The following is a 27,748-nucleotide window of genomic DNA, read 5'->3' on the forward strand; positions in this document are numbered from 1 at the left end:
TGATTGTGGGACTGGAGCACCTCCCTTATGAGGAAAGGCTGAAAGAGCTGGGACTCTTTAGCCTGGAGAAGAGAAGGCTGAGGGGGGACCTGATTAATGTTTACAAGTACCTAAAGGGTGGGTTTAAGGAGGACGGAGCCAGACTCTTTTCGATGGTTCCCAGCGACAGGACAAGGGGCAATGGGCACAAGCTAGAACATAGGAAGTTCCGTTCAAATACACGGAAAAACTTCTTTACAGTGAGGGTGACAGAGCACTGGAACAGGCTGCCCAGGCAGGTGGTGGAGTCCCCTTCTCTGGAGATTTTCAAGACCCGCCTGGATGCAGCCCTGAGGGATGTGCTTTAGGCAATCCTGCTCTAGCAGGGGAGTTGGACTAGATGATCTCTAGAGGTCCCTTCCAACTCTGAAGATTCCGTGATTCCGTGATTCCGTGATTCCGTGTAGGCAATCCAGGAGACTCCCAGAGGTGAGTGCCTTGAAGAGAACTTCATAAGCCAGTTAATAGACAGCCCCACCAGAGGAGGGGCCATACTGGACCTGATGGGCATCAACACAAACGAGCTAAAGGGTAACATCAAGATTGGAGGCAGCCTGGGCTGCAGTGCTAAGGAAATGGTGGACTTCAGAGTCCAGACAGGTGTGGGCCACAGGAAAGAAAAGAGTCAGGACCCTGAATTTTAGGAAAGCAAACTTCCAGATCTTCAAAGAGCTGGTCAACAGCACCTTCGGCGACACTGATGAACATCTAGTTCAGACGAAACTGATAGAAAGGGCACCTGCAGATTTGCATGCGTGACTTGTAAGTAGAGGGAATAGGGACTACACATTCATACCGTTGCCCACGTACGCGTTCAGAAGTTTTAAGCAAAGCCTTAACGGTCAGTAACGCTGAGTTTATTTTACAAAGAAAAATCCCTTCTGTCCGCTCCTCCAGCCTTCCTGGCTCAGCAGGAATGCAACGTGCTGCCTCCTGTTCTGCAGGTCATGAGCAGCCCATTTCAGAACGGCCTCCAACATTGCCTCTTCTTTCACAGGGAGCTCATCCTTCTCCAGCAGGCGTTCCAGCTCATGGAAGGAGAGCTCCAGAAACTCTGTGGACACCCTGCTCACCTCCTCAAAGTGATGCAGGATGAACTCACGGGCTGCCTCTCGCAGGTCAGGACAGTGGTAGTAGCCTGTGAATCTCCAGATGCCCACGCAATTTTCCAAGCAGAGCTGGGACTTTAAGAACTCGCAGCACAGTCTGACGATGCCCAGGATGTTGAACTGGTCTGCCGCGATCAGCAAACTTTCAACGTTTTCCGCCGTGACCGACACTGTGCCGGTGTAGGCGTACTCCATAATGAGCCCCATCGTTTCCGGGGAAGTGCCGGGGACGTTACAGACGTTCATCTCGGCATTGCCGCAGTTGCTGGAAAACAAAGCCCAGACAAAAAACAAAGCAGTGCTGGGGAAGAAAGCGGCCTTGCTGCGTTAAACCCTGACCCCGTTATCCCCTGTGCCTCCTGCCCCGGGCACCAATTTGGGCACTAGCAGTAGCCGTGCTGGGAGGCCGTGGAGTTTTATTAAGGAAGGGTTTACTAGCCCGTTTTTTGGATAAGGAGCCAGAGGGCGAGTGGGCGCCTTGCTTCACCAAGAACACCAGAGAATAACGGTGCGTGGGGAAGGAAAACCTCCCGCCTGACAGCAGAGCAGCCAGGCTGGCCACGCTCCCAGCCCTGCACCGCATCTGGGGCTTCCTCAGACACCGCTTCCAGCGCTGCTCTTCGATCTGAGCTCGCGGAGGAATTTTGGTGTCCGGGGAGGTCCCGGGACTAGGGGGAACTGCTGGAGGAGAGTTGGAGTGCCGACGTAAGCGCTGGAGATACACGAAGGCCGTGTGGCACAGAGCAGGAAATACTGCTGGGCCCCGTCCCCTCCTCTGTCAAGCACTCACCTGAAGTATGGACTGCAGCCGGAGAGGATCATCTTGTGAGCGTTGAACGTGACGCCATCCACGCTGATGATCACATCGCCCAGGTTCCCTTCCGGGCAAAGCCCATTGAAGGCCGGGCAAGCCACAGCATTCATCTTCCTCTCCCTGGGTGAGGACGAGGATGCGGTGCGAGCCAAGCTATCGCCCACTTCGAAGCCTGAGGCAGTGGGAGATGCTTCTCTCTCGGGTGCTGACAGCACTGTGTCCTTGCCCTCCCTCCAACCTCCTATTAGAACCCCTGCCTCTCTGCTGGCTCTGGAACGTGCCCCATAATGACATCACAGACGAGGGAAGGGGACGTCAGCCCCTGCGCAGCCCCTCTGTGGGGCCGAGGTCTGGGTCCCCGTGCTCCATGTTGCCGTGGGGTCCCTGGGCTCTCTGGACTTCAACACAGCAGAGCAAATCAAAGATGTACAAACCACTAGGCACCATCTCTAAAAGACTCCAAGCTCCTAAAAGAAAGCAAAGAAGGGGAAAGGGACTTTTGGCACACAGGAAAACTGACAGAGAAAGCACTGAGTTTATTTTACAAAGGGGAGGGGACGTGACCCCCTGCGCAGCTCCTCTGTGGGGCCGACATCTGGGTCCCCATGGTCCATGTTGCCGTGGGGCCCCTGGGCTCTGTGGTCTTCAACATGGCAGAGGAAATAAAAGATGTACACAGCACTCTCTATGAAGGACTCCAAGCTTTTAACAGAAAGCAAAGAAGGGGAAAGGGACTTTTGGCACACAGGAAAATAGACAGAGAAAGCAAGTGTTCAAAGGACAAGTAGAGTCAGGACTCTCGGTTTTAGGAAAGCAAACTTCCAACTGTTCAAGGAGTTAGTCAATAGGATCCCCTCGGAAACAGCCCTCACGGACAAGGGAGCAGAACAGAGCTCGGAGATCTTTAAGTCCACTTTCCGTAGAGTGCAAGAGCTCTCAGTCCCCTGGTATAAAAAAAATCAGGCAGCATGGTTGAGTCAAGACCTGCTGGTCAAACTAAAGGACAACAAGGAAATGCACAGGCAGTGGAAACAGGGACAAGCATACTGTGAAGAGTATAGGACATTGCCTTGTTGTGTAGGGATAGGGTCAAGAAGGCCAAGGCATAGCTGGAGCTCAACTTGGCAAGGGACACAAAAAATAATAAGGGCTATGGGCTTTAAAGGGTAAGGCTATGGGTAAGGGCTTTAAACTAAAAGAGGGTAGATTTAGATTAGATATAAGGAAGAAATTTTTCACAATGAGGGTGGTGAAACACTGGCACAGATTGCCCAGAGAGGTGGTCAATGCCCCATCCCTGAAAACATTCCAGGTCAGGTTGGATGGGGCTCTGAGCAACCTGATCTAGTTGAAGATGTCCCTGCTCATTGCAGGGAAGGTTGGACTAGATGACCTTTAAAGGTCCCTTCCAACCCAAACTATTTATGATTCTCCACTTTGAAGAGAAGGAATTAGCCTAAAATGACCTCTTTTTTTTTTTTTTTTTTATAAAGAACTTGGAATGCAGGCCAAAGCCCTTTAGGAAAAAACAATTTCACAGGAAGCAATACTAACAGTGGTAAATAGCATCTTTATGCTGACATTTTACTTTCAAGCAGGTAACGTTACTTTGAGAACTGGGGTTTCACAACGCAGAACTGTCGCCTTCTCAAAGCCATAAGAAAGTACAAATACACCACCCACTTCATCTGTGTTTGTGCCTTCATCTGCTAACAGTAAAGTGGTCCATGGTTGTGCTCTGTTTACCAAATGAAAGGTACAGCTTCCACGTAAACAACACACCTGCGTGTCAGCAAGAGCCTGTGATGCATTTACTTACATGTGTGGTTTTAAACTATCAAAAACCAGCATAAAATGAAATGTACATTTCTTTAGTATACTTGCTAACGGCACGACTAAAAGAAACAAGACACAGTCTTGAAACTTAAAACATTCAATTTGAACACATGCTAATGTAGCTGCGAGCCATAATGAACAGACTTTCATTTCTTTAATGCTACAGTAAGAAAATCATTGTGCAGTTAACACCAATCAAAAACTGCTGACAAAGGTTACATAAAGCTGAAAGACTATTTAATTCTGATGGCACTTTTACAGGATGACAAACTTTTGCAGTACATACATGCAATATAAAAGTAAAGTTAAAAGGCTCAAATCCCGGAGGATGTACAGGCAATTTTCCAGGGAACATTTTGATAATTTTTGGCCTTCACATTTACTTGATTCAGGCTGTAGAGTATTTTTGCTTTAACTTACCACTCATCTCCAGAGCCTCCTACAAGACCGAATCAGCACCACAGCTCACTGATGGGAGGACTTCACCAACCTCCTGCTCCCAACTTTCTTTCTCCTGTCAGGATGCTGAAAGAATCTATCTAAGATAATTTCTGAATTTAAATCTTCATCGTGCAGTAGCAAATTTAGCTCAGTCATTCACTCTCAGTATCTGCTAACTCTGCATGAATCTCTATGTTATTGAGCTGCAAACATTGAAGAAGGAAGACTGAAGATATTTTTATGAGATTGCATTTTCCCAGAAATAGGTGATAAAACATCCACATGTTTAGACTGACTCTGGGACAGCCTTTGAACTGAGACAGACGTTAATCAGCCTTCAAAGAGCTGACATGCAGGAGAAATTCTCCAGCAATCTCAAAATCCCTCACAAGCATGTGCTGCTCTACATGAACACCTTGGCCCAAAGGTGGTGCTTTTTTACATCCCATGCAGCCTCACTTCCACCAGTCCATCTGCACAGTTTAAATTAGCTCAAAAACTGCCTTCTTTTTCCTGGTATTAACATTTTGATCATGATTATACTGTTCTAAAACTATCTTGTAATGGAAGCCTTACTGGCTTTTTTAATTTATTTATTATTTGTCACCTATTAGAATCCACCCTTTCTGTTTCTACTTTGCTTTATTTACAAGTGTGGCATTATCCAGTCTTGTGATTTAGAGGAAAAAAAGAAAATTAAAAAAATCTTACTTAAGATTTTAGAAACTCTTATTAAAATGTGAAGTCATCAGTTTTGCATTCACGATCTGTTCTTTCATAGGGTCTTACAAGCAATTAGAGAAGTCCCTTTTTATAAGTTATTTTGCATTTGCTGGTTCATTCCTTATAATCTTTATCGGTATGCATTCTCTGCACTGTTGTCATGTCGATAAAAAGCAGCACAGGAGCTGTTAGTGTCTAAATTGGCACAAAAAGCAATCTTCTATCTGACCTGTAGATTTAATTGGCTACAAATAAGCTGCGCAGGCAACGAGTATAAAACAATATATTCCTATAAAAAGGCTATGGGCTGCAGAGTACAACTGAGTAGAGTAAGGTTTGTTTAACTAACTGTTACCATGCTCTGGATTGAGTTCCTACTTTGCTGAAAATGGTTTGCTCCGCTCTGAAACATTATGCAAAAAAAAAAAAAATAATTCTAGAGCTGCTTTTTTACTACTAAAAAGAATCATTGGCTGTCATTTCATTAGTTTTCTCTTTTACTTTGAGACTAACTAGTTCTCTAGGTACCTGCTGGGGGAGTAAGATGAGATGGTCCATCATGCACTGCGAATTTGTCTTTAATGGCCATTTTGGGAATAATAGTTCCTAGCAGCATCACAGGTGTGTGCAAGTCTGGAACTACTCTTCCTCTCATGCTTGTCAAGAAAAACATACTTCCTTCATGTAGTCTTAGTTTTCTCACAGTTGGTATGGAAACTTAACTTCAGCTCAAAATCATAATACAGACAGGTCTTGGTAATTACATGCAGAAGACAAACATACAACACCTAATTTTTTAGAAAACCCGCATCTCCTTAGTCCTTGGTAATTACAAGATTTTGAGAGAGTCTTCCTTTTTCTGCTCAAAACCACACTCGGGACATCCAAATATCTTCTGTTGCCACACACGTTGCAGTTGCTCAGTTTTTCCAGAACTGTGGTGGTTTTAGTCATGAGATCAGTGCAGAAATATGCAGTTTTACTTCAAGCCCAGATCCATAGCTGTGACCAGCAATCAGGCTCTTAGTTGCATTTTCTCTTGTGACTTCCTTAGATAACAAGACCACATAACGTGCATGTGCCTTTGTGTCCCCTTGTTCATTCAGAGTGTCCCTGTGAATGACACTCTATGTACAGGACCTCATTTTGCTCTCATTGGTTATTAATGGGCCTAATTCCAATGAAAACACATCTGTAGAACAAGAGTCACAGCTGATCCATGGCTCCTGGGGACACTAAAATCTGCCTGAAATCTGATCCTGTGCCAAAGTCTCAAGCCACATAAGAAGTAGAGAGAAAGAGCATAGATGTGTAAATCTGCATCAGATCCCTGGAAAGGGAACACAAAATCTGCTCCTGTAACTTAACTTCAAAGACAAAATAGTTTCAGACCTAATAAAAATCTTTTTGCTCATGTTATTACAGTGGTACTAATGAAGTGTCATGTTCCGGTAGGCTGATTAAAAGAAGAGGCAGAAAGGAGTTTTTCCTCTTTCTGATTGTTATATCCCAAAATTGTGGAGATGAATCTGGGGAAAGCACCACATACCTTTGAATCATCAGGTATCGACTGGAATGAGACCGTGGAGTTGGGAATTACACATCAGCTCCATTATGACAAATCCTACGTTTTTACATAAAAGCACAAGGCCCCAAGCCATCACTTGTGTGGCTTGTATTTAAAGCTGGTCCTACAGATGAGGTTCTGAGAGAAAGAGAGCATCAGTTCTCTCGAAAACAAAAATGCTGATATTGAAATAGACATTTACAAGGGGAACAAACTATTTAAAGTGCCAGAATAAAATCTCTTTAGGTCTCTAATTTTTACACTTAAAATGTAATAAACACCCACAGAGATAACTGGACAGGTGGGGTTTTTTTACTGTGTTCACAAGAATTACTAATCTATCAATCTGGTGTGAAAGCCCATTAAAAGTGATACTGAATAGGCCACCTCAAGCAAATATTTCAAGCCCACAAATAACCACTGGCACACTTTCAAAATACTTCAAGTTCCAAACTACAATTTTTTATGATACTCCTTTTTAAGTAAAAACAAATTTAACAAGGACTATTATGGCCTTGCTAAAGCACACACCTGTGCTTTCATAAGTAAATGTCAGTGAAGTCCTGGGGATTGCTGGAGTATTGGTAGTTTATGATCATTTTGTGCAATTTTTGCATTGTAGTTAGAAAATTCAGCTTACCACAAGGACGTATTTAAAAGGATGCTGTGTGAGACTGGCACATCCTAAGATTATTGCTATTTTCTAAAATTGTAAATAAGCACCAATTAATGAAACTGTTTTCAAGTGACAGCTAACCTCAACATTCTGCAACGTTCACCATTTAGGTTATATTAAACATCCTATTGAGATAAATTGCATCATTTGGTATCTGTGGAAAACATTCTAGAAGCAATAATTCTATCTCCATCTGGAGGATTACAGCATGCAGTGCTCTGCAAATTCTGCCAAACAAGTATGATCCTGTATTGCATGCACTTTTGTTTTTTTAAATCAGAAGGGTTGAATTAGTTTCTAAAATTATAAATAAGCCTTTTATAATTCTAAAAACCACACTGAACGCAAACTCCATTTGGAGTGACAATCGCCATTCACATTATTGCAAGATTTGAGGTATTCTTGAAGAGAAAAGGCACCAGTGAAGTTGTTGTATCCAGATGTACTGAATGACAGGAACACGTTCCGTTAACGTCCTATTGAAGAAAAGGACACATTTCAGTACAACTATTTTTTTCTAAATATTTAAATTGGCTTGGCTTCAAGATGGGCACATGTTCATACAGCTTGAAAACCGTCACTTCACCATTATCACTTAGCTATCTCTTTGGATTTTCAAAGGCATGGAGCCAGCAGGTATGCAGCTAACTGTCTCTTGTGTAGGGAAGAGAACAAGTTTTACTTACTACAAAACTGGCCACAATAAAGGCAACCAGCAGAGAGAACTCATGACTGTGGTCTGAGTAGGGTGAAAAACAAGCTGTCAGAAATTCCAGCCTTTTTCCACACACAGAAAAGAAAGGGGCTGCCCATTTTAAAAATAAGACTTAGACAAGTATTTTAGAGTCAAAGACCTTCAGCATGTTGCTTTGTCTCTTTGCTCAGTTGTTTAAGGGCTTAATGTGAAAACCACGAGTCATGAACTGATACCCCCACTTACTTGGGCTTCCGCTCCTCACTGGTGAAGGGCTGCGGCTTCGAGACAACTGCAAGACAAACAGAAAAGGAAACTCAGGTGCGCTAAAGAACTGTACCCAAGAAAGGCACCTGGGGACCCATCAACATTCAGAAAACTTGCACGTGTCACTCTGCCAGTGCAGCTCCACTGCTACAAAGTCAAATTCAACAACTTTCTAGTTTTTCTTTCACATCCTGCACACACACATGAAAAAGTGAGTCTTACCCAAAGCCTCTCATGTTTTCAATATTCGCATTTTAAGTTGAGGGCACCTATGTCAATTTAATAAGATGGGCTAACAGTTAGAAAAATATACATGATTTTTACACAAGTAATTAAAAATATTGTGTAACTATGCCACATGCAGAACTCTGCTAAGGTTTCACATATTTTATTAGTACCACCTCTGTTCTTCCCCTCTTGCCCACCCTACACTGATTTTCTGCTCCTTTGAGGTATTGAAAGGTAAATTTAGATTACTAATTCCAGAAGGCAGGAACCATATGCTGTATATGTACTGCAAGATGACTAAAACACTTCCAGATGACACAATTAGTTATTCAGAAGGGTACTGAAGCAAGGGGGGTAGGGGGAAAGCATTTGGAGATGCACAGTTGACACTTCCAAGAATTTAATGATGATCTACTTCTCATACAGTTATCTCCACTGATAATTATACCAGGCAATAACTATCTGTCAGTTCAGCTTCACCTCATTCCAGAACCAGCAAAGGCATTTGTTCCTAATGTTAAAACGTATGTGTGGCACATCAGCATTTTTAAAACATTGCCTACATTCTGAGTTTAAAATACTTGATGCTGTTTATACTACAAGCATTCAGCTGGGGCTTACACGATGAGACAGAAGAGGACTGGTGCTGCGGCTGCGGCTTCTGCTTCTGCTTCTACTTCTACTTCTGCAAGACCACTATGAGAGAAGTGTTTGACAAACTTATTAAATGTTCTCTTTTAAAAGAAAGACAGACTCGGCAAGCAGACTTGCCACGCTGGAGGCAAGGCTTGAGGACAGGGAGTAAACACAGTAAACTTTCTGTTGACAGAGCCTGTTCTAAAAAATCACGCATCTGCATAATGACTACATTAAGGCAAATGGAACTATTAATCCTAATTACAGGATGAGGCACTAAAACCTAACTGACATTTGATATACACAGCTCCAGCCATATAAGGAACAATTGAGAATTTATCTTTTTAAAACACTGTTTAAATCCAATGACTTCCCTTAACATGTTGCTTAACAAAGTACGTACCAAAGCTCCTCTTTTTGTGACTGCCTCTCCCTTCACAATTACAACATCGTTTTCCATCAGAGCAGGCCATACATGATAGGCCACCAAGGCAGCTGTGAAATCAGAGTCAAAACTACGATGGTACCTGTTGAAACACAGAGTACAAGAAATGTCTGCATATAAGTGCCAAAAGATAAATATGATGCTTCAAGTCATCCGTGCTGATAAAAAGCAGAATACTAGTTACAGCTCATAAGCATCTTTCTTGACAATATTTCTGTATCACAAAAATAAGTATTCTTTAAGTGAACCTGTAAAAGAAATGCCTCTGTAAGACAAATTTAGCAGAATATACTGTCTACTTGTACTGAGAGACGCTCCAACAAAGCCATCTCACACTTCAGAAGGCCACTTATTCTTGCATAAGCCCCACACAAGCCAAGGTCCTTGAGTCCACTGACAGATTAAATCTCCTAAGCAGCATTTTGGCATCTTACTGAAATATCTTGCTAAAACAAGACCCCTATAAAGGATATTACAGAAATACTCTATCTCAACTATAAAGTTACATCCTAGTATCTTATGAGACAGAAGAGGCAATTTTATTAGCAAGAACCTCAGATATTGGTAACAAATAAGTGACTTTTTAGCTAAGAAAAAATATTTTGAAGGCCTGTATTAACATACCAGGTATATATTACCTCCATAAGTCTGCAATATGGGCTGAATAATATATGTCTGCTTTTGTGGATTCAAACTCAAAACAAATACCAAACAAGTGAAATAAAAAATATCAATGCATCTACACATTACTAATGTATACACAAATGCAATTTATATAAAACAATGTTGTAAATAGAGGCATGAAGCTCTGCATGGAGGAAGGTATCAGGTGTGATGAGGTTTGGCCAGCCCTTTTATAGAATGGTGTCACACATAACTAACAGAACTATTTGACTTTCTAAAAGTTTTGCTCCATTCCTGTGTTCCACATATATATGCCCCATATTTATCTATATGGATGGATATATGTGCGTATACGTCTCCCACAGCAGCACATATAGAGACATTACACCTGTTTTGAAGGCCACAGACATCAAGTAGGTGGAGAAGGCATCCCAAGACTGTACCATAGTACTGCTGCCTTCTTAATTCAGCCAATAGCTTTGGGTATCAAGTAGCTAACTGCCCAATACTTGGGCAGGATCATTAAGTAGCCATGTATGACTTTGCACTCTCCTGTCGAAGGGCTACTTTTATCTTCTCTATTTCTCTCCTTGGCTGCTGAAGCTCTTTCCCATCTGGGTTCTGTTCTATTTTAAGGTATTATTAGAAACCTTATTCTTGTGGCTTTTCTTGCTTTTGAGAGCAATTTTTCTCGGAGCTATCAATCCCTTTAGTTTTCTTGAAGGCATGGAAGTACCCTACAGTTCTCTGCCAGCTAGGAAAGCAGCCAGCCCCGACCCTATGGAAAAAAGAAAAACTATGTTGTGGTGTGCATTTTTTAAACAAAATTCCGATTTTTTAAAAGGCATTTTTCCTTTTGCTCAGATCTAAACCAGAAGAGATGGGAGTGTATTAAGATCCATATATTGTACAGCAGCCACAGCCTGGAGGTCACAGCACGCATGTTGATGATCCTGGTATCAGACACCAACTACCAGAACTCAGTAAACATTGCTTTTACAAAATGGGCCAGAAAGGAGGAACAAAGATGCACGCATTTTATGAACACTGAAGACAGACAGAGACCAAACAGGGAAAGGAAAGCTGATGATAATTTTCCTCTAAAAAGATCAATTAAATATGCTCTAGAGACTTAAGTTTATCCAGAAAATTGCTCTGATGTGCATTTCAAGAAGCTTTTAACACTGGTCTACATCCTGCAATTTATATACCATCATAAACCTTAAAGACATACCGAATTTTTGGAATATTTGCCCCAAATTATTGTTTAGCGTCAATCTTAAACCTTTATATTAATTAGGAAAGAAGCAGACTATACAACATGATGGGCTTTTTTAACAGCAAGAATCTGACTGAAAATAAAGAGTTCTTACTTGGTCTCACTGAAGAGTTCTCCATCAATACCAAAAGCAATATCAAGAGGAGGAATGAGTGTCTGCATTGAAAAAGCCACACGGCACAACTCTCGAATCAAAGTGCTGATCACAATGAAATCAATTTCTGGTGGAAATGAAATCTTTGGGTTGATGTTCATGGAGCGAATTACTTCCTGAAAATAAACACAATTGAGTAATTTGAGCTCACTAATGCTTTTATTCATGGGCAAATATGGAAATCCCTGCTAAATACGCCTCTCAGCTTTATACATTTAAAAATCAGTATAAGAAACTCCCAACAATGTTGTCTTAGGCTATTCCAGAAAATATTAGCTTCAGAGAGAATGTGCTGTTATTTTAGAAACAAAGTATGAGTGACATCATTGTCATCAGTCTTAGGAGGGAGATGCAGTTTTTCAGTAGAGCACAGGCTTAAAGAAAAATATGAAGCTTAGCTTACGTTTATTTGATTAAGACTGTTACACTGTATCTTGACAAAAATATTATTCTGGCAGAGAGACATTCTAGTCACAGGCAAATAAAACAAGTGGTTACAGCCATACCACAACATTATTTTGGAAAATAAACTGCTACAAGACATAAAATCCATGCAATAAACATTTTTCCTTCTTCAGATTGCAGTGCATTTCTAGTTTACACACTCCGAATTATTAGCTACTGAAATAGGTCAACACGTCACTTCCCCCACTGCCCTTGACTTACATTGACACTGGCTTGAACGTCATACAGATCCTCGTGGCGAACTATATAATCCAGGACAGTGTCTTCAAGAGACTCAGGCCCCGAGTGACCTAGAGACAGAGTCTCTCTTACACGTACTTTGAACTGCCTGTAGGCCATCTTTGCTGCATGAAAAGACTCCTGCAAACATAAAGAACATCTAGCTAAATCCAGGAGACTGAGATTCATTTTTTATCGATTATCTGAGAGGATGAACTTAATCCAGCATCGTCATTGCAAGGAGGAATATAAAACACCACCGTAAAAGTGAAAGTTAAAAATAGCACTCATCTGGGTGGACTTCTATGATTAAATCAAGTTTGATTTACTTGCAGAAGACAGGATTGAAAAGCTTCCCACCTAACCTTCTATTTTTATGTAGGATTCCATCACACACCCACGACCAATGGAATCGCATTCAAAGATACCAAGAGCAGAATTCAGTAATAGCATTTTCTGTGCCACAGCCTAACATGTCAGACAGGAGCACCTCTTGTCTGTTGGGAAGAAAGGTTGAGCTGGAGAGCGTAAATTAAATCTCAGTTGTGGGGAAAAAAACTTCAGTAAGTTAAATGTGCTTGGGATCAGGCACATTCAGAGACACGCTGCCTCTCTGGCACAGGTATGTACTACATCAATTTTATAGAAAAGAAGATTAAGTACAGAAAAATAAAACCAAATTTCTTCAGACTGTGCTCATAGTAGGTGCGAGGTATCTAGGTAATTTCAAGGGACCAAACAAAACTAGAAAAGCATGTAGCTACAGGTAAGAGGGAAGCATGATTGGAAAGATTTTAACTTTCTAAAATGTAGTATTCCTAAAAGAATTCAACTAGATGAGGTGGTGTTGTTTAGTGCAGGAATCATTTACCTTTCAGAGCCATTCAGTCTTCTTATGTGCCCTTTTTTGGCACCTGTACTGTAGATCACCGACCCTGTTCTAATGCTCGGACAGGAGAGCCATAAAAGGACACTAAATTGAGAGTTCAATGTAAAAGTGTGAGGGAAAGAAAGGAAAATCAAAAGGGAAAAAAGAAGAGAAGTTTTCTTCTCCATACTTCACAGAAATGCTAATCTACATACAATTTAATCCAATCCAGACATAATATTCTATAAAACACTTCCGGCCTGTAAACCAAGAAAAAATATTTTTTTCCTACCACAGCTGCAATGAATATTATCCTCTGCACCATCTCCGTGTCACTGATGTACGTCCTCAAAAGGGTCTCTGCATCCAAGCGTTCCTGAGCATAGATGTCACCAAATCGAGCTACCAGGCGGGCGCGACGCGAGGCGTTTGTACGCCTGGCTTGGCCAGGTGAGCAGCTCCTCAGACAAGGTGGACTAGGTGACCTGTTCTCACCACGCCTTGGGGAAGGAGAGCGGCTCCGTGCAAGCCTATGACAGACATGTAAAGAAGCATGAGGCCACTTCACGATCCTCAGACGCTTTTTTGCCTAGTGCAGAGTTTTGTGTCAATTTAATTATTACCAGGGTGAGCTGAGATTTTGAGCCAACGTAATTACAGAGGCGTGTCAATACATTTTACGGGCTAGAGCCTGAACAACAAAATTAAAGTAATTCCTAAAGTGTGTACAGCCAAGCACTTTGATCCGGATAAACACATTTTTAAACGGTAATACTTTGGAGATTTGTCTCTCTTTCAGTACCACTGAAGAGTTGTAAAGCCAAACAAGTGAGAATACAGGAATAAGTTCTGCCCTGTAATGGTACAGTATTTAAAGAGGACTTATAAACAAAAAAAATAACCATCTCTTTTTATCCCATACAGTTGCTCTCAATGTTTTGTAAAGCTGCTCTCTTTGCTGTTTTGCCAGAAACTTAACATAGCTGCCTGAAATGAAAACATTTGGGCACTAGGAGAATGCAGCTAAAGAGTTTATGTCCCTTCGCAACAAAGTACAAAAGCTTAGCTTTTGTTTATACTTCAGTTTCAAATGAGGAAGGAATTCATGCTGCCCAACACAAACAATTTCTCTGGTTCTGTGACTTCTCTGAATAATGCCTCTACCTGCTCTGGAGAACAGACTTTTGGGCATCCAGGATAGAAATTTCATCCCGCAGTATTTGAATCTGCTGCTCATAGTCATTCAGACGATCTAACTTCCTCAGGGCATCCTTCTCTTGGGCACGGGAAGTCTTCAGACTTAACCACACAGAATAAAGTCAGTCACAAGATGTCCTTCTACCAATGCAAACCATCTATCAATTAGTCCTCATCATCAAACAAAAAGAACAAAAAGAGGAGAAACATTGAGCAAGTTCCTTTTGCTGAAATACAGGGAAATCAAGAGCTTAAAAAAAAGCATTCTCCAAAGGATACTCCTAATTACACTTTAAAAAGTAAAAGTGGCAGGAGATTGGATATACTACACTTTATGTTACAGGACAGGTCCCTAGTTAACATTTGGTGTCCTTGCACTAGCTCAGATGATGAGGTCTAAGACAGAAACTGGTTTCTTTCTCATATTTGAGATGTTAAGTAAACCAGCTCAGTTTTCTTTCCTACAAGAAAGTCGTACTTCAAGACTCTAGGTATTTTCTTATATCAGGTCCTCAGGTTCTTTTCTTTGCTGGAATATATCAGTCAGTCAAAGGATATCACCAATGATGTTATTCAAGCAGTATAAAAGATTCCTCCCCTGCTCTCCCCAAGAGAAGCAGTGTTTCTTAAACACTGGCAGACAACCAGTTAGGCAAGTTTATCTTCTGTCCTTTACTCTTACTTAATGTTAGAAAGTATCCCAGCATCTCTGCTTTCCCTCCTAAGATAGATATTACTGTTGTTTTCTTCTTTCCAAAAAAAACAAAACCAAAACAAATTAAAAAAAAGGATGCTTTCTACTAATTTTGGGGGCATTCAGTCTGTCCTTCCTTTTCTTCGCTGAAGGACCCTGGTGAGATTTTTGAGGATCTGAACCAATGAAAGCTGTAACACCTACCATTTGACAAGCTTCCTGTTTGGACTTTTTAAGGAGCAGGCTGACTGAGAGGACCACAGGTAGTAAGGCCAGCACATCTGCTAGGAGGAAAGACCGTCCTTCTAACCTGGGTAGGAAAAGCTGCAGATACTACTACAATCCTGTGGACGTCCTTAGTCAGCTGCTCCAGCAGGGCTTCTAGCAGAGTCCTAGAGGGCTAAAAAATTCTAATATAAAGAACAACTGGGAAAGGAAAGTAGACTTGGGAAGACAAGCTCTAGAGATAGAGATGGGGGAAAATCATTATGTACCAAAAAAAAAAAAGGTGAAAAAAGCCCTATATAATATACAGGCTTTCCTTAAATTGCCATAATAGACAATGCAGACAGACTACGCAGTGTTAATAACCATTCTACAGAAAGGATAAATAAAAAGTAATCATTTCACTTCTGTATTATTTTATCTTTGTTATTTACGCCTATTCACATGGGGATTTTTCAGAGTTTTAAAGCAATTTTTGATGGTATTTATCTCACTGCTGTGAAATCCACAAAGCTTCCATATCTTTTCATCATGACAACAGATAATGATTACAAATACAAACAGATGCTTAATTATAGGTCTGCCTTTATCAGGAGAGGGGGAAAATAACCAAAAAAACCCAGAAGAGCACATGACAGACTAAAACCATCAGAAATACCTGCATCTTTCATTGTTCATCACAAGTCATATGGTAAGTCACAAACATAAGAAAAGCCACCGCTGAAAATCAATGTTTCTCTCTTTGCAAGAAGAACTAAACACCAAAAGGAAAAACTTAACACTAATCCTTTCCACGCTAATTAAATCAGAGTTTCCCTTGTTTTATTGTTCATTCACTCTACTGCTAAATATTAATATGAAATGAAGAAAGTATTATCATCTTTCTGTTAAGGCTAAAGAGATGTAGATGTTAGCAAAACAATAATGGAAACGAATTAGGGCAAAACATAGTTCTTAGAAAAATCAGAACAGTGGGTTTTTATAACCCATTTTTTTTTAAAGGCTATAACTAGTGTTTTAAACCACCCCATCTAACCATTTAAAAATACAATAGGTATCTTCAGCCATTTTCACAGGAGAAAATACAATAGCCTTGAGAATTTGTGTCAAGTATCTGCTTAATGCTGTTTGGATAAAGCAGCCCACTGCTACCCTCCGGTTTCAAATGATTCAGTATCGATAAAGTCCCTCACAGTTCCCCAGTCCTTGGGCTGAGCCCGACTCATTCAGTCAGATTGCCCTGAAATTCAAGGAAAGAATAACTCCACCTATCTAATTTTGGCCAGATGCCTGTTTAAGCTATTTTTAAGAGCCCGCTGCAACAGCAACACTACAAGGTCTTCAGGTAACCAATTCAAGCTACCATATTGGCTGTTACTAATTACAACCACGTGTGTCAAAATTTCTTCCTGCCGATCTATGTAACAGGTCCTCCATACAGCAGATCGAGAAAGAAAAGTCCTCTTGACCTCATTTACTTCAAAGTGAGTCGTCTGGCTTTGTTAAGCTTGATTAGACCTTGGCACGAATCTAAGCATACTAGTAGTAAGTTTCTATTTATAGTAGCACTAATAGGATTTTGTTCAGTCTGCATATAACAACAGTTTTCAGTACACTTTATTTTTGTCTTCCCCTGAAGAACTTCCAATTACTTTTTAAATGTTGATTGTTATTCACTTTAAAAATTCGTATTTTCCTTCATAGTTCTGCAGCAAATAGCTAAATCCTGTTATAATTGATATCTTGATATACCAAAAACTTATACTGGCTACAGAACTTAATTTAATTGAGTCTAGACCACATTTGCTCTAACAACCCAGGAGACCAAAATGTCTTACAAATCATGCTTTGATTTAAGTACGCGAGTCAGACAGACTATAGACAAGAGGAATGAGATCATCAGCTATTCCAAAAGTCTCAAAAAACAAGCCTACAGACAAAGATGCAAAGGACACTCTCAGCAAACTGTTCCTTGTATAAAAAAAAAAAAATCCTGTCCTAAGTGTCACAGATCACTCCTGACCTCGCTTTCTCTACTTTTAGAAAGATTCTGGTTTTGACAGGCAGGTGAAGACTAGGCAAATCTGATTTCAACCAACTAAAAGGGTTCAAATTTTGAAAAGATGATTGACAGAGCATGAAAAATAGCACCTTTGCTTCAATCAAAAGTCAAACGCCCAGGCAGAAGATGCAAGTGTAGAGCACTAACTAAACTGAGAGCAAACATGAACCTAAGTATGTGGAGATTACGGAATTCCTGAATTCATGGGAAGACAGGGATGTTTTGTTCTTCTGTCAGTAGTACAAATGGCAACATGAATTTCTGTCCAGTCTGCGTTAAGACCTACACACAAGAATTGTGAGATGCTTTATATCCTACTAATAGTCATAATCGGGAAGACAGCAGTCAGGTTATATCTAAGAATCAAGGAGTTATATGAGCTACTTTTCACCCAGTAAATCAAACCAGTTTATTTTATGGGAATATGAGTTTATACCTCAGGTAGCCATTCAAAAAATCAAAATCCAAAGTGATCAACACTTGCTAGGAAAGTCCATGGGTGAAATCTGAAAACTGGCATTATTCTAGAAGCAATGATAAACATCCAGGGATGAACAAGTGATATTCAACTTGATATTGGAAGTAGAAATTCTAATGGCCTGAGGTTTTTTGTTTCCTTATCTTTATCAGGAATAGCTCATCCTCTCAGTTGCCCTAAAAGGAAAGATAAACTCATGGACAGTTATATCCTTTCCTACAGCGTAAGCAGCAAAGTCAAGTTTCCTCCATTTAAGAGCAGCAATGTTATTTAATTGAAAGGCTGCAAGCATTTATTTAACAAGTATGACTATACTTCCTTAAGGGCGCCTGTATTGAAATGGAAAGGTAGGTCCCAGCTGCACCCTTACTGGTCCAGATTAACTTTCCAGACGTGACCAGCACACTTAGAAACTCAAAAAATATTTTTAAAGCAGAGACATCGACTTTACCAATAGCCATTACTTCTGTGTAGACAGACAAAAGGATTTGGCAAAAATGGTCTAAAAGAAAAAGCCACATAAAGAACTTTATCTTAAGGTAGACAGACTGAAGTGTCTTTTATTTAACACACATGCTGCTTTTGAGAGCATCACAGCAAATTGCAAAGAATGATTTCCAGCTATATTCTGAATATGGTTCTCTCCTATTTAACCTCATTTACAAGATTCAAATGCTATTAAACTGTTAGTTTCAAAGTAATCTCTCCTCTGTCCTGAAGAAAAATAATAGAAGTTCAGCCATAAAGGTTCTTCTCATGTGGATCTACTTATGCTAATTCTCTCTCTATAACACCAAGAAAACAAAGCTACAGGATGTTAAGGAGCTAGACCTATTTTTTGCTATAGCATAGGGCAGTGTAGAATAATCAGAACCCATTCAAGTAAATGACAGACTGTGTCTCTGCATGCTGCCTTTCTGCCATAATTACCCCAAGATTCAATTTTTCTTACGCTGCTTTTAGCTGAACAATTTTGTCTTCTGCTGCCAAGAGTAGTGGCTGATTTGGTCTTTGTGTCTTCAAGAGCCAACTGGGTTTTTGCCAGACTGCAAGAAAAATTAGTAACCTTCAAGGTAGAGGCAGAGATTCTACCAGAGAATTTGACAAACTGACTGTTTAAGCAGACCGAGTCCATACCAATTTAACATATGAAAACAATCACAGTGGGATTTGTGCAGACTATCAGCACACAAATAGCTTATAAAAAGTCATATCTGACTATGCAATAACAAAATTATTTTGCTACGACCCATTATTTTTCATTAAGACTCACTTCCAGTTTCTCCATCGATTTCAACAATTTACAGTGTTCAGAATGACTTCACTGTCCATAGATGGGGTACCTTGGGACACAAACTCTCTTTCTCCTGAACCGGTCCCCTGCCTGCCAATAACTACACAATCATGACTCCATACTGCATCACCTTGAAAGGATCAGTTCTGAAACTTTCATGCATGACTTCATCTCTGCTTGAATTATCTCTTCCCAACCCTCCACCTTCTGGACTTCTGCCTTTGCAAACCAGAGCCAAAACCTCTCTGACCTGACTGCACAGAGAAATGCAACCCACAAAAGCTTTACCATTGATTTCCCACTTCTCACAGGAGCTAGCCCAAAATGACTTTTTCCTGTACTGCAAACTGCCACAGACTCACTCCAATCTGTATTAGTGAATAACTTTCCTTGTACTTCTCATCTTGACCATCCAACGCTTTTCTCCAGCTCATCAAATAACTTCTAGAAAGAAATTATCCACACAGCAGCAAAGGATGAAATGCCTCACCCCTAAACCAACCTTTATATATACCTTAACCACAGAAAGGTTGAGGTTGGAAGGGACCTTTGGAGGTCATCTGGTCCAACCCCACTGCTCAAGCAGGCCCACCTAGAGCTGGGTTGCCCAGGACCGCATCCAGATGGCTTTTGAATATCCCCAAGGATGGAGACTTCACGACTTCCCTGGGCAATCTGTGACAGTGCTCAGTCATGCTTACAGTGAAAAGGCGTTTCCTGGTGCTCAGAGGAAACCTCCTGTGTTTCAGTTTGTGTCCATTGCCTCTGGTCCTGTCACTGGGCACCAGATTAAATAGTCTGGGTCTGTCTTCTTTACACCCTCCCTTCAGGTATATACATTAGTAAGAGCCACCAATCTCCCACAGCTCTTCTCTATTATTAGAAATATCAACAGAAACTAACTCTTTTGCTTATTAAACCTTCCAGGCTGGAATTATTTTGCAAGATTACCTAATTCTGGCAAACCAGTTGAAATGACAAAAACAAAAAACCTCTCTATTCTTCCAAACATTGTGGGGTCCTTCTCTATCCCACCTCGTCACTTTTGGTATTTAATGTATACTGCAAGATCACAAGATTTTTTTTGTCCTCTTACCTTCTTTTCAGGGGGGATGCACTGATCTTTAACTCACTCACAGTTGATGGAGAGATTTTTTTTTTTGATAGTAAAAAAATCAGAATGCTTGCATTCATCCAAGATGACACTTAATAGATACTAACATGACTTGGTGAGTAAGAGAGCAACTGATGTCATCTCCCTTGTGTTCTGTAAGGCCTTTGACACGGTCCCACACAACATCCTTCTCTCTAAATTGGAGAGATATGGATTTGATGGATGGCATAATTGATGGATACGGATTGGCTGAATGGCCATACCCAAAGAGTTGCAGTCAACAGCTCAACATCCAAATGGGGATCAGTGACAAGCGGTGTTCCTCAGGGGTCTGTGTTAGGACTGGTACTATTCAATATCTTTATTAATGACATTGGCAGTGGGATTGAATGCACCCTCAGCAAGTTTGCCAATGACACCAAGCTGTGTGGTGCAGTTGATACTCTTGAGGAACAGGATGCCATCCAGAGGGACCTGGACAGGCTTGAGAGTGCGCACATGTGAATCTCATGAAGTTCAACAAGGCCAAGCGCAAGGTGATGCACCTGGGTCAGGGTAATCACCAGAATCAGTACATACTGAGGGAAAAATCTGATTAAGAGCAGCACTGCTGGGAATTACTTGTAGATAAAAAACTAGAAATGAGCTGGCAATGTTCGTTCTCAGCCCAGAAAGCCAACCATATCCTGGGCTGCATAAAAAGAAGTATGGCCAGCAGGTCAATGGAGGCAATTCTCCGCCTCTACTCCCCTTTTGTGAGACTCCACCTGGAGTACTGCATCCAACTCTGGGGTCCCCACTACAAGACAGACATGGACCTGCTGGAGCAGGTCCAGAGGAGGGCCATAAAAGTGATCAGAGGGTTGGAACATCTCTCCTATGAAGAAAGGCTGAGAGAGTTTGGATTGTTCAGCTTGGGGAAGGAAGGCTTCAGGGAGACCTTACTGCAGCTAAAAGACAGAAGATTTAGACTGGATATAAGGAAGAAATTCTTTACGATGAGGGTGGCCAGACATTGGAACAGGTTCCCCAGAGAAGTTGTGGGTGCCCCATCCCTGCAAGTGTTCAAGGTCAGGTTGGATGGGGCTTTAAGCTACCTGGTCTAGTGGAAGATGTTCCTGCCAACAGCAGAGGGGTTTGACTAGATGATCTTTGACGGTCCCTTCCAACCAAAAACATCCTGTGATTCTACAATTCTATGAAAGCTGAAGATTAGGATACAGGATGAAATATTCTGTTGAACCTCTTTCCTCTAATCTAGCTAATACAACGTGTAGCTCCAATTCTTGGAATCACTTAGTAAGAGCATTAAATTATATCACTTATTGTACTGACATAGGGACTGTGAACATTCATTGATCTCATGCTAATAAGATGCATGAGAAAGTGTCTCACTTGGAGCTACTTGTGAAACAGCCCTGGAAGTGGCACTGACTGCACAAATTTGTTTCTGAAGCAATCAGATCATTTTGAGACTACAGGGCTCCACAAAGCGTGTTTTATGCAAGTGGACAAAAACCACTCAGTCCTAGTAACTTTGTCGAAAATCTGTCTTTCTTTCTTCCTCCATTACACCACAGTGGGTTTTGATCTTAGATGTTCACATACCGATTACATATCACAACTAATTGTGATGCGTTGTAGGTCCTTCAATAAATGTTGCACTATAGCTACTCGACTGATATTTATCAGGGTTTGCTCAGCGTGCAACAGTTCACCAACTATAGTTCCACTGGGATGGTCATGCACTATACAAAACCCTTTTTTCTAGAGTACTGGCATGTTTTCCAAATCCTCTGCCAGAAGTAAACCCTATCAAGTCAATCTATGAATGCAGCTATGACTGTATCATTTGTACCCCACTTTGGACACATATGGACAATCCAGAGCGTAGATGTATTTTGAAGCTCTGATTTTAAGCCAGAAATGAAACATTTTACAAATCTCCATCAGTATTTAGATGTCAAGAGAAAAACATGGCTTGTTGTTGAAAAACAAAAACCAACCAAACAAAAAGAATCCCAGTTAATGCCCCTACTCTTGTTGCACATGGCTGAGCTGTAGACGAGTTGAAGTCAGTTCTTCCTGCAGCTCTTGCAGTTGAAGAGTCTGACTGCTGGCCAGGTCTCTCAGCTGCCTCTCTCTCTCAATTGAATCCTACAACGAAACACAAAATCACCCTGCTTGAACGTTCCACCTTTACAGAATCCTTCAGCAATGTAGTTAGCATTATTAGCAGATGTGTTTCTAAACATTCAGTAATGAACATTTCTAAAGTAATTGAAAACAAAATCCACTGCATACCTTCTAGACACATAAGCAATACCTTCCAGGCACACAAAATGAAGACTCAATTATATTAGAAAAAATATTCACTTCATTTACAGCTCACGATAGAGAATATGGAAGGTCTGCATAGGCAGATTTACTACCTGTATACACATATCTGAACCAAGTGTTCTTGCAGATGTGTTACCTGGGTTGTTTTTTTTCCAGTCAGTCATCTTCTGACTGACTACGTCATTAACTCAAGTAAAGGTTTTGGGAATTCATGTTCACAAAATAACAGAAAAAAAGTTATTAGAACAGGGGAAGAGCTATTGTCATTCCAGAAAGCACACTACTACGTGTGCAGCTCTGTCTTTAATGACATATAGATTTGCCTGATACTACCAGAATGAAATAGGTAACCGTGCAGCAGGCTTTTCTTTAAATTTTGAATGTCATGTGCAATGACAAATCCATAACTGGTGTACCCTCACTTAATAACATCATTATTTTACATTTCGGGGGGGGGGGGGGGGGGGGGCGGGGCAGAACCCTAATCATTTTTCATCTGTCCTTATTTCAATTGTGAAAGATTTTGACAGGTGTAAAAATGAGAAGTCAGAAAACAGAGACATCACTGCCAAATCTCAAGATCTTCAACATTTTCCCCTCGTCTGCATCAACCAACACTCTTGTTTTCTTTCAAAGCATAAAACCACAGCAGATCTGTCTTTCCTGCCAAACTGTCAGTACTACTCCCCCTTCAGTGAATACCAAATACATACTAACTCCAAACATCAAGTCAGGCACGTGGTGGTATCATGATGGACATGAGCACTTTTCCAGCCACCCAACCCCTTTCTAGAGATATTATAATGCTCAGATACTAAACTAAGGTTTTTTTCTTCAAAAAAATAAAAGGAGCTCACAGATAAACGCATGGAGTTTTATACACACCTTCAGCTCACTCATGTATTTTCACATAGTGTTAGGTTTTTACTAATAGCAGTATGGCATAAATACTTCTATGATGTCTTTGCAAATGTAAATGTAGCATAATTCTTCACCTAAAATAGGAAAGCAGTACAAGAATATAGCTTCTCTTACAAAGCAAATTCTTCCATATTGTCATTCATTGTTGTGAAACAGCATAAGCCCTAAAAGGCCAAAAGCAACTTTACTGACCTCTTTGACTTCCCTTTTGAAGGAAATGTAAGATGACACAAAGAAAAAGCATAGTTGTCTCCATGAGCAACTAAGGACATAACTAAGGCTATTATTAACAAAAAGTCACCAAAGCTCTCCTGCCTGTATAAAATCACATGATTCTATTCCTTTAAAATAAATTTCCTACATACCTGAGTGAGAGAGAGGTTGGTTTCAAAGAGCCTTCCTGAAGTAGCACAGGAAAAACAAGTCCCTAGCCATGGCAGGAGACGAGTTTTTATTGTTTCCACGCCTGCATAATGCCCACCTAAGAAAATACATACATAAAGAAATTGTGAGAGCATGTACAGAAACAGACAGAGCTTGAAAAAAATGACACTTGTGAAATGTGTTAATAATAAGACAAGGCACTGATTTACCTTCTTGAGCTGTTTCATTGAGGATTGTGAAGAGCTGCCCTTGAATCCCAGAGTTCAATTCTATTATTTCACAGCATCGGTTTAGATTCTGATCACAGGAATTAATCTGTAAATTAATGTATATTAATACATCTGCCTGGGTTTTCTTACTTAAAATGATTCCTGTTATGATCGTGACTTCTTTTTTCCCCATAATTACATCTTCACAACCTTTTATTTCTGCATCCACAAATGATCAGAGGGCTGGAGCACCTCTGCTATGAAGACAGGCTGAGAGTTGGGGTTGTGCAGCCTGGAGAAGAGAAGGCTCCGGGGAGACCTTATAGCAGCCTTTCAGTACCTAAAAGGGTCCTACAGGAAAGATGGGAGCAGACTTTTTAGCAGGGCCTGTTGTGATAGGACAAGGGGTAAGGGCTTTAAACTAAAAAAACGTAGATTCAGACTAGATATAAGGAATAAATTTTTCACAACGAGGGTGGTGAAACACTGGCACTGGTTGCCCAGAGACGTGGTAGAAGCCACATCTCTGGAAACATTCCAGGTCAGGTTGGACGGGGCTCTGAGCAACCTGGTCTAGTTGAAGATGTCCCTTCTCATTGCAGGGAAGGTTGGACTAGATGACCTTTAAAGGTCCCTTCCAACACAAGCTATTCTATGAGTCTAATACTCATCTTTAAAGGTTCACATTGCTAACAGGCAAATGAACAAGACATCAGGACTTCTATCACCCAGTTAATTCACTACTTTACTCCTTTCTCCGTTCATAAAGAAGATGCAACCACAAGTATCTCTAAAAGAAGAATCACAATAAACGTGGACCTGTGTTAAAATCTTTCAACACAGAATTTTTAAAATAATAAGATAGGAGATTGTTGGATAAAAAAATGTATTAGTCCAAAACCTGATTTTTCATATTAGCTGAAATAATACATATAAGGCTATTATCTTGCTTTGTTAACAGCCACATGAGGTCCCCGTCCAACTTCATCTGATTTTTAAGAGTTACCAACTGAAACAATACTACTGAAGAATGGGCAAAATCCAGCATTATGCCTAGCAAACAGCAGAACAGAAAAACTACAGCACTTTCAGAAAATGCAATTGTGAGAAGGAGCTGATGGCATTAATCTGTACAGGATGCTACTGTACCTGCCAGGAGAACAGACACTTTGTACCTGCTTCCTTAATCTTTACCCATAACCTGCATATCATCTTCAACGTAGATCACCCTCTAGTCTTCAGGCTTTTATGGCTCCATATGGTTTTTACAAGCTTCCAAAACAGCTAAAACTGTTGTCCCACCTGTGCCCCTGTCAGCTTGCATTTTGATTGCTGCAACATGCTTTCCTCTGGCCTCAAGGAGCACAGTCTCACCCTGATAACCTCCACCAGACCACCACTGCAGAGTGCATTTTTCCACCTCATTACACAGACTTAACACCCATGGTGCTTCCATCTGCCAGCTCCTCCTTTTCTGTAACGGCAGCCTGAAACAGCCCCTGAAACAGCTCGTCTTCACTTCCCAAGACCTCAGAGACTACCATCACCTCACTTATGATGAAGATTTCAGCTCCCACTATTGCTCAGCCCTCCTGAGGTCTACCTCCACCATCCATTTGCAAGATTTTAAAATGCATGTCTCTGTTCTTCCTCCTCTGCTGTTCCGCACTGTGTGGTAGCTTTACCAGCTACACTCAAACTCCTCCTTACAACCATCCTTTGCCATGAATCCTGCAGAGAGTTACACTGGCTATTAATATGCTGTAACTCCTACATACCACGAAGTAAAAAAAGAACTGATTTCCCTTGAAAAGTCTGCATCGTTGCTCAGCACCTTTTCTCACCAACCGTTGCACAAGATAGATAGATGGCTACATGCTCATGACTAAACCAACTATCAGTAGTCTGAACCTAATGAAACCTGGGGACACAGGAGTGAGAACTCCGTCAAGATGTTCCACTGAGAAAATTCACAATTGTCAAATCTCAGGTCCCTTCATCTCATCTTTCCCTAATTTTACGCCTTCTCTACTGCTTCTGCTGTTTTACCTCCTCAGTCTCCTGTTACCTCTTACTCCTCCATGCATCCCATTACATCCATCTGCAGCCTTCTCCTCACCCATACTCGAAACCCCTTCCTCACGCCTGCTTCCCTCCTTCTGAAGCCCTTCTGCAGCTGCACCGTCTTACAGCAGCCTCTTAGCTGTAACAGGTTTCCCACCCAAAAGAGCTGGGAAGCTGGATAACCCTGTTCTCACTTTCAACATACTTGTGTGTTCTCCAGACTGTTCCCAGGCGACTCCTCCTGAGCCCACCCTCACACACGGTCCTTCCATCTGCTGGTCTTTTACCACAAAACTCTTTCCTGATCCAGACTCAGTCATTACAGCATGTCCTGGTTTGAGTGACACAGGACTAATTTCTTTTCTAATGCTGGGGAAGACTGCACTCTTAGAAGACTCTACTGTCTGAATTTGTGAAAATATTTACTTTATAGCTAGACATGGTATGCAGGTTTCAAGGTCTCAGTGTTTTTGAGCTAGCCAGGTGGGGGGATGAGGAGGAGCAAGACCCGGACACTTGACCCGGGCTGGCCAACAGGACTACTTCATACCACGATCATCACGTTCAATATCAATTAGAAAGTTTGCTGCACAGTTCTGTCTGTCTCCCTCGATGGCGGTGGTCCAGAGAACTCCTTGCCCCGGTGCTGGAGCCCTGAGCCATTCCCTTCCTCCCGAAGCCACAGCGCTCCCAGAGTCCCACATTTGCTGTCCCCTGCTGGGAGTGCACGGCTTCCTGCTGATGGAATGGGCCGAGTATAATCCTTGGATATTTTATATTGGTATTGGGATCAATACTGGTTCTTTAGTATCAGTGCTAATTATTTAGTCTTATCCTATTAAATCTATTTATATTTTAAGCCTTGTGTTTCTTTATTTTCCCAAATTCCCCTTCATGGGTGGGGAGGGGTCACCGGGTGATAGAATAATAAACGACAATAAATCGTTGTGGGTTTCTCAAACCATAACACAGCTCAAACAGCACTTTTAACCCCCAGGCCTTGCTCCCAGCGAACCTTGACACTGGCAAAACCAAAAACAGCTGCAGCTGTGCGCGCTGCAGGCACTGGGTGTTAAAAAGGTGATCCACCAGGTGGATGTGTGGGTCAGTGTTCCACACTGGCTCTCTGAACCCCAAGCAGGCGGCCGCTACCTGCGGGGCTCGGTTGCCCCGGCGGTAATGGCCCCCGGGAGGCGCTGGTGGCCGCCGCTCCGCGTCCCGCCGTCACCGCGGAAACCGCCGCCCAGCCCGGCCCGGCCCAGGCACCGGGGCCTCCCGCTCCCCGAGGGCCGGCGGGACGGGGCGGGCCGCCCTCCCTCACAGCCCCCCCGGCAGAGGCGGGTCCCCCCCACCGAGGGCCCACCTCGTAGTCCCGGTACCAGCTCTCCAGCTTCTCCTGTAGCACCCTGCCGCTCTCCGCGGCTACCAGCCGCCTCAAGCCGTCGGCCATGACCGGCTGTCCTCTCGCTCCCAGGGTTGGGTTGGGCTGGGCTGGGCTGGGCTGGGCTGCGTCTCCGTTTCCCCCCGGGAGCCCTCCGCGGGCCGGCGGCGCGGGGTGGAGCTGGTACCGCCGGCCCGAGGCCCGCTACTCTTTGGGCAGCGCCGCGTTCCCGCCGCCTTTATAATCGCGATGGTAACGTGGGCCGGGCCCGGCGCGGCGGCGGGTGCCACGGCGACGCGGG

At 42.0% G+C, this 27,748-nt stretch overlaps 2 protein-coding genes across 4 annotated transcripts; both read right to left on the bottom strand.

Annotated features, from left to right (window-relative positions):
• Nucleotides 1-896: 896 nt before the first annotated feature.
• LOC128910127 (kelch-like protein 10) lies at nt 897-5,551 on the bottom strand. The gene is made up of 3 exons (XM_054203025.1): nt 5,491-5,551; nt 1,940-2,134; nt 897-1,429 (listed from the first exon to the last, which is right to left on the bottom strand). The coding sequence occupies exons 1-3, from the start codon at nt 5,549-5,551 to the stop codon at nt 897-899; spliced, it is 789 nt and encodes a 262-aa protein (XP_054059000.1).
• SPATA18 (spermatogenesis associated 18) lies at nt 3,874-27,701 on the bottom strand. 3 transcript variants are annotated; one of them, XM_054201737.1, is made up of 12 exons: nt 27,430-27,701; nt 24,003-24,108; nt 23,775-23,890; nt 22,187-22,305; nt 14,249-14,383; nt 13,377-13,614; nt 12,199-12,357; nt 11,473-11,648; nt 9,434-9,557; nt 9,016-9,090; nt 8,146-8,191; nt 3,874-7,681 (listed from the first exon to the last, which is right to left on the bottom strand). In XM_054201737.1, exons 1-12 carry the CDS (start codon nt 27,514-27,516, stop codon nt 7,674-7,676), a joined length of 1,389 nt encoding a protein of 462 aa, XP_054057712.1. In that variant the 5' UTR covers nt 27,517-27,701; the 3' UTR covers nt 3,874-7,673. The 3 variants fall into 3 exon arrangements, with proteins under 3 accessions (XP_054057712.1, XP_054057714.1, XP_054057713.1); XM_054201739.1 differs by lacking the exon at nt 14,249-14,383; XM_054201738.1 differs by lacking the exon at nt 9,016-9,090.
• Nucleotides 27,702-27,748: the final 47 nt, after the last annotated feature.

This window comes from Rissa tridactyla, chromosome 5 (assembly GCF_028500815.1).
Source record: "Rissa tridactyla isolate bRisTri1 chromosome 5, bRisTri1.patW.cur.20221130, whole genome shotgun sequence".
NCBI lineage: Eukaryota > Metazoa > Chordata > Aves > Charadriiformes > Laridae > Rissa > Rissa tridactyla.

Excerpts from the sequence above, each read along its gene's own strand:
- LOC128910127 (XM_054203025.1), bottom strand. The coding sequence starts at position 5,551 with ATGGCCATTAAAGACAAATTCGCAGTGCATGATGGACCATCTCATCTT. Across the intron at positions 2,135-5,490 it reads TCATCTTACTCCCCCAGCAG|GCTTCGAAGTGGGCGATAGC; the intron begins GTACCTAGAGAA and ends CCACTGCCTCAG. Across the intron at positions 1,430-1,939 it reads CGGCTGCAGTCCATACTTCA|GGGCTTTGTTTTCCAGCAAC; the intron begins GGTGAGTGCTTG and ends TGTTTTTTGTCT.
- SPATA18 (XM_054201737.1), bottom strand. The coding sequence starts at position 27,516 with ATGGCCGACGGCTTGAGGCGGCTGGTAGCCGCGGAGAGCGGCAGGGTG. Across the intron at positions 13,615-14,248 it reads AAGTCTGTTCTCCAGAGCAG|GCTTGCACGGAGCCGCTCTC; the intron begins GTAGAGGCATTA and ends TGTCTGTCATAG. Across the intron at positions 8,192-9,015 it reads GTCCTCTTCTGTCTCATCGT|TTGTCTCGAAGCCGCAGCCC; the intron begins GTAAGCCCCAGC and ends TTTGTCTTGCAG.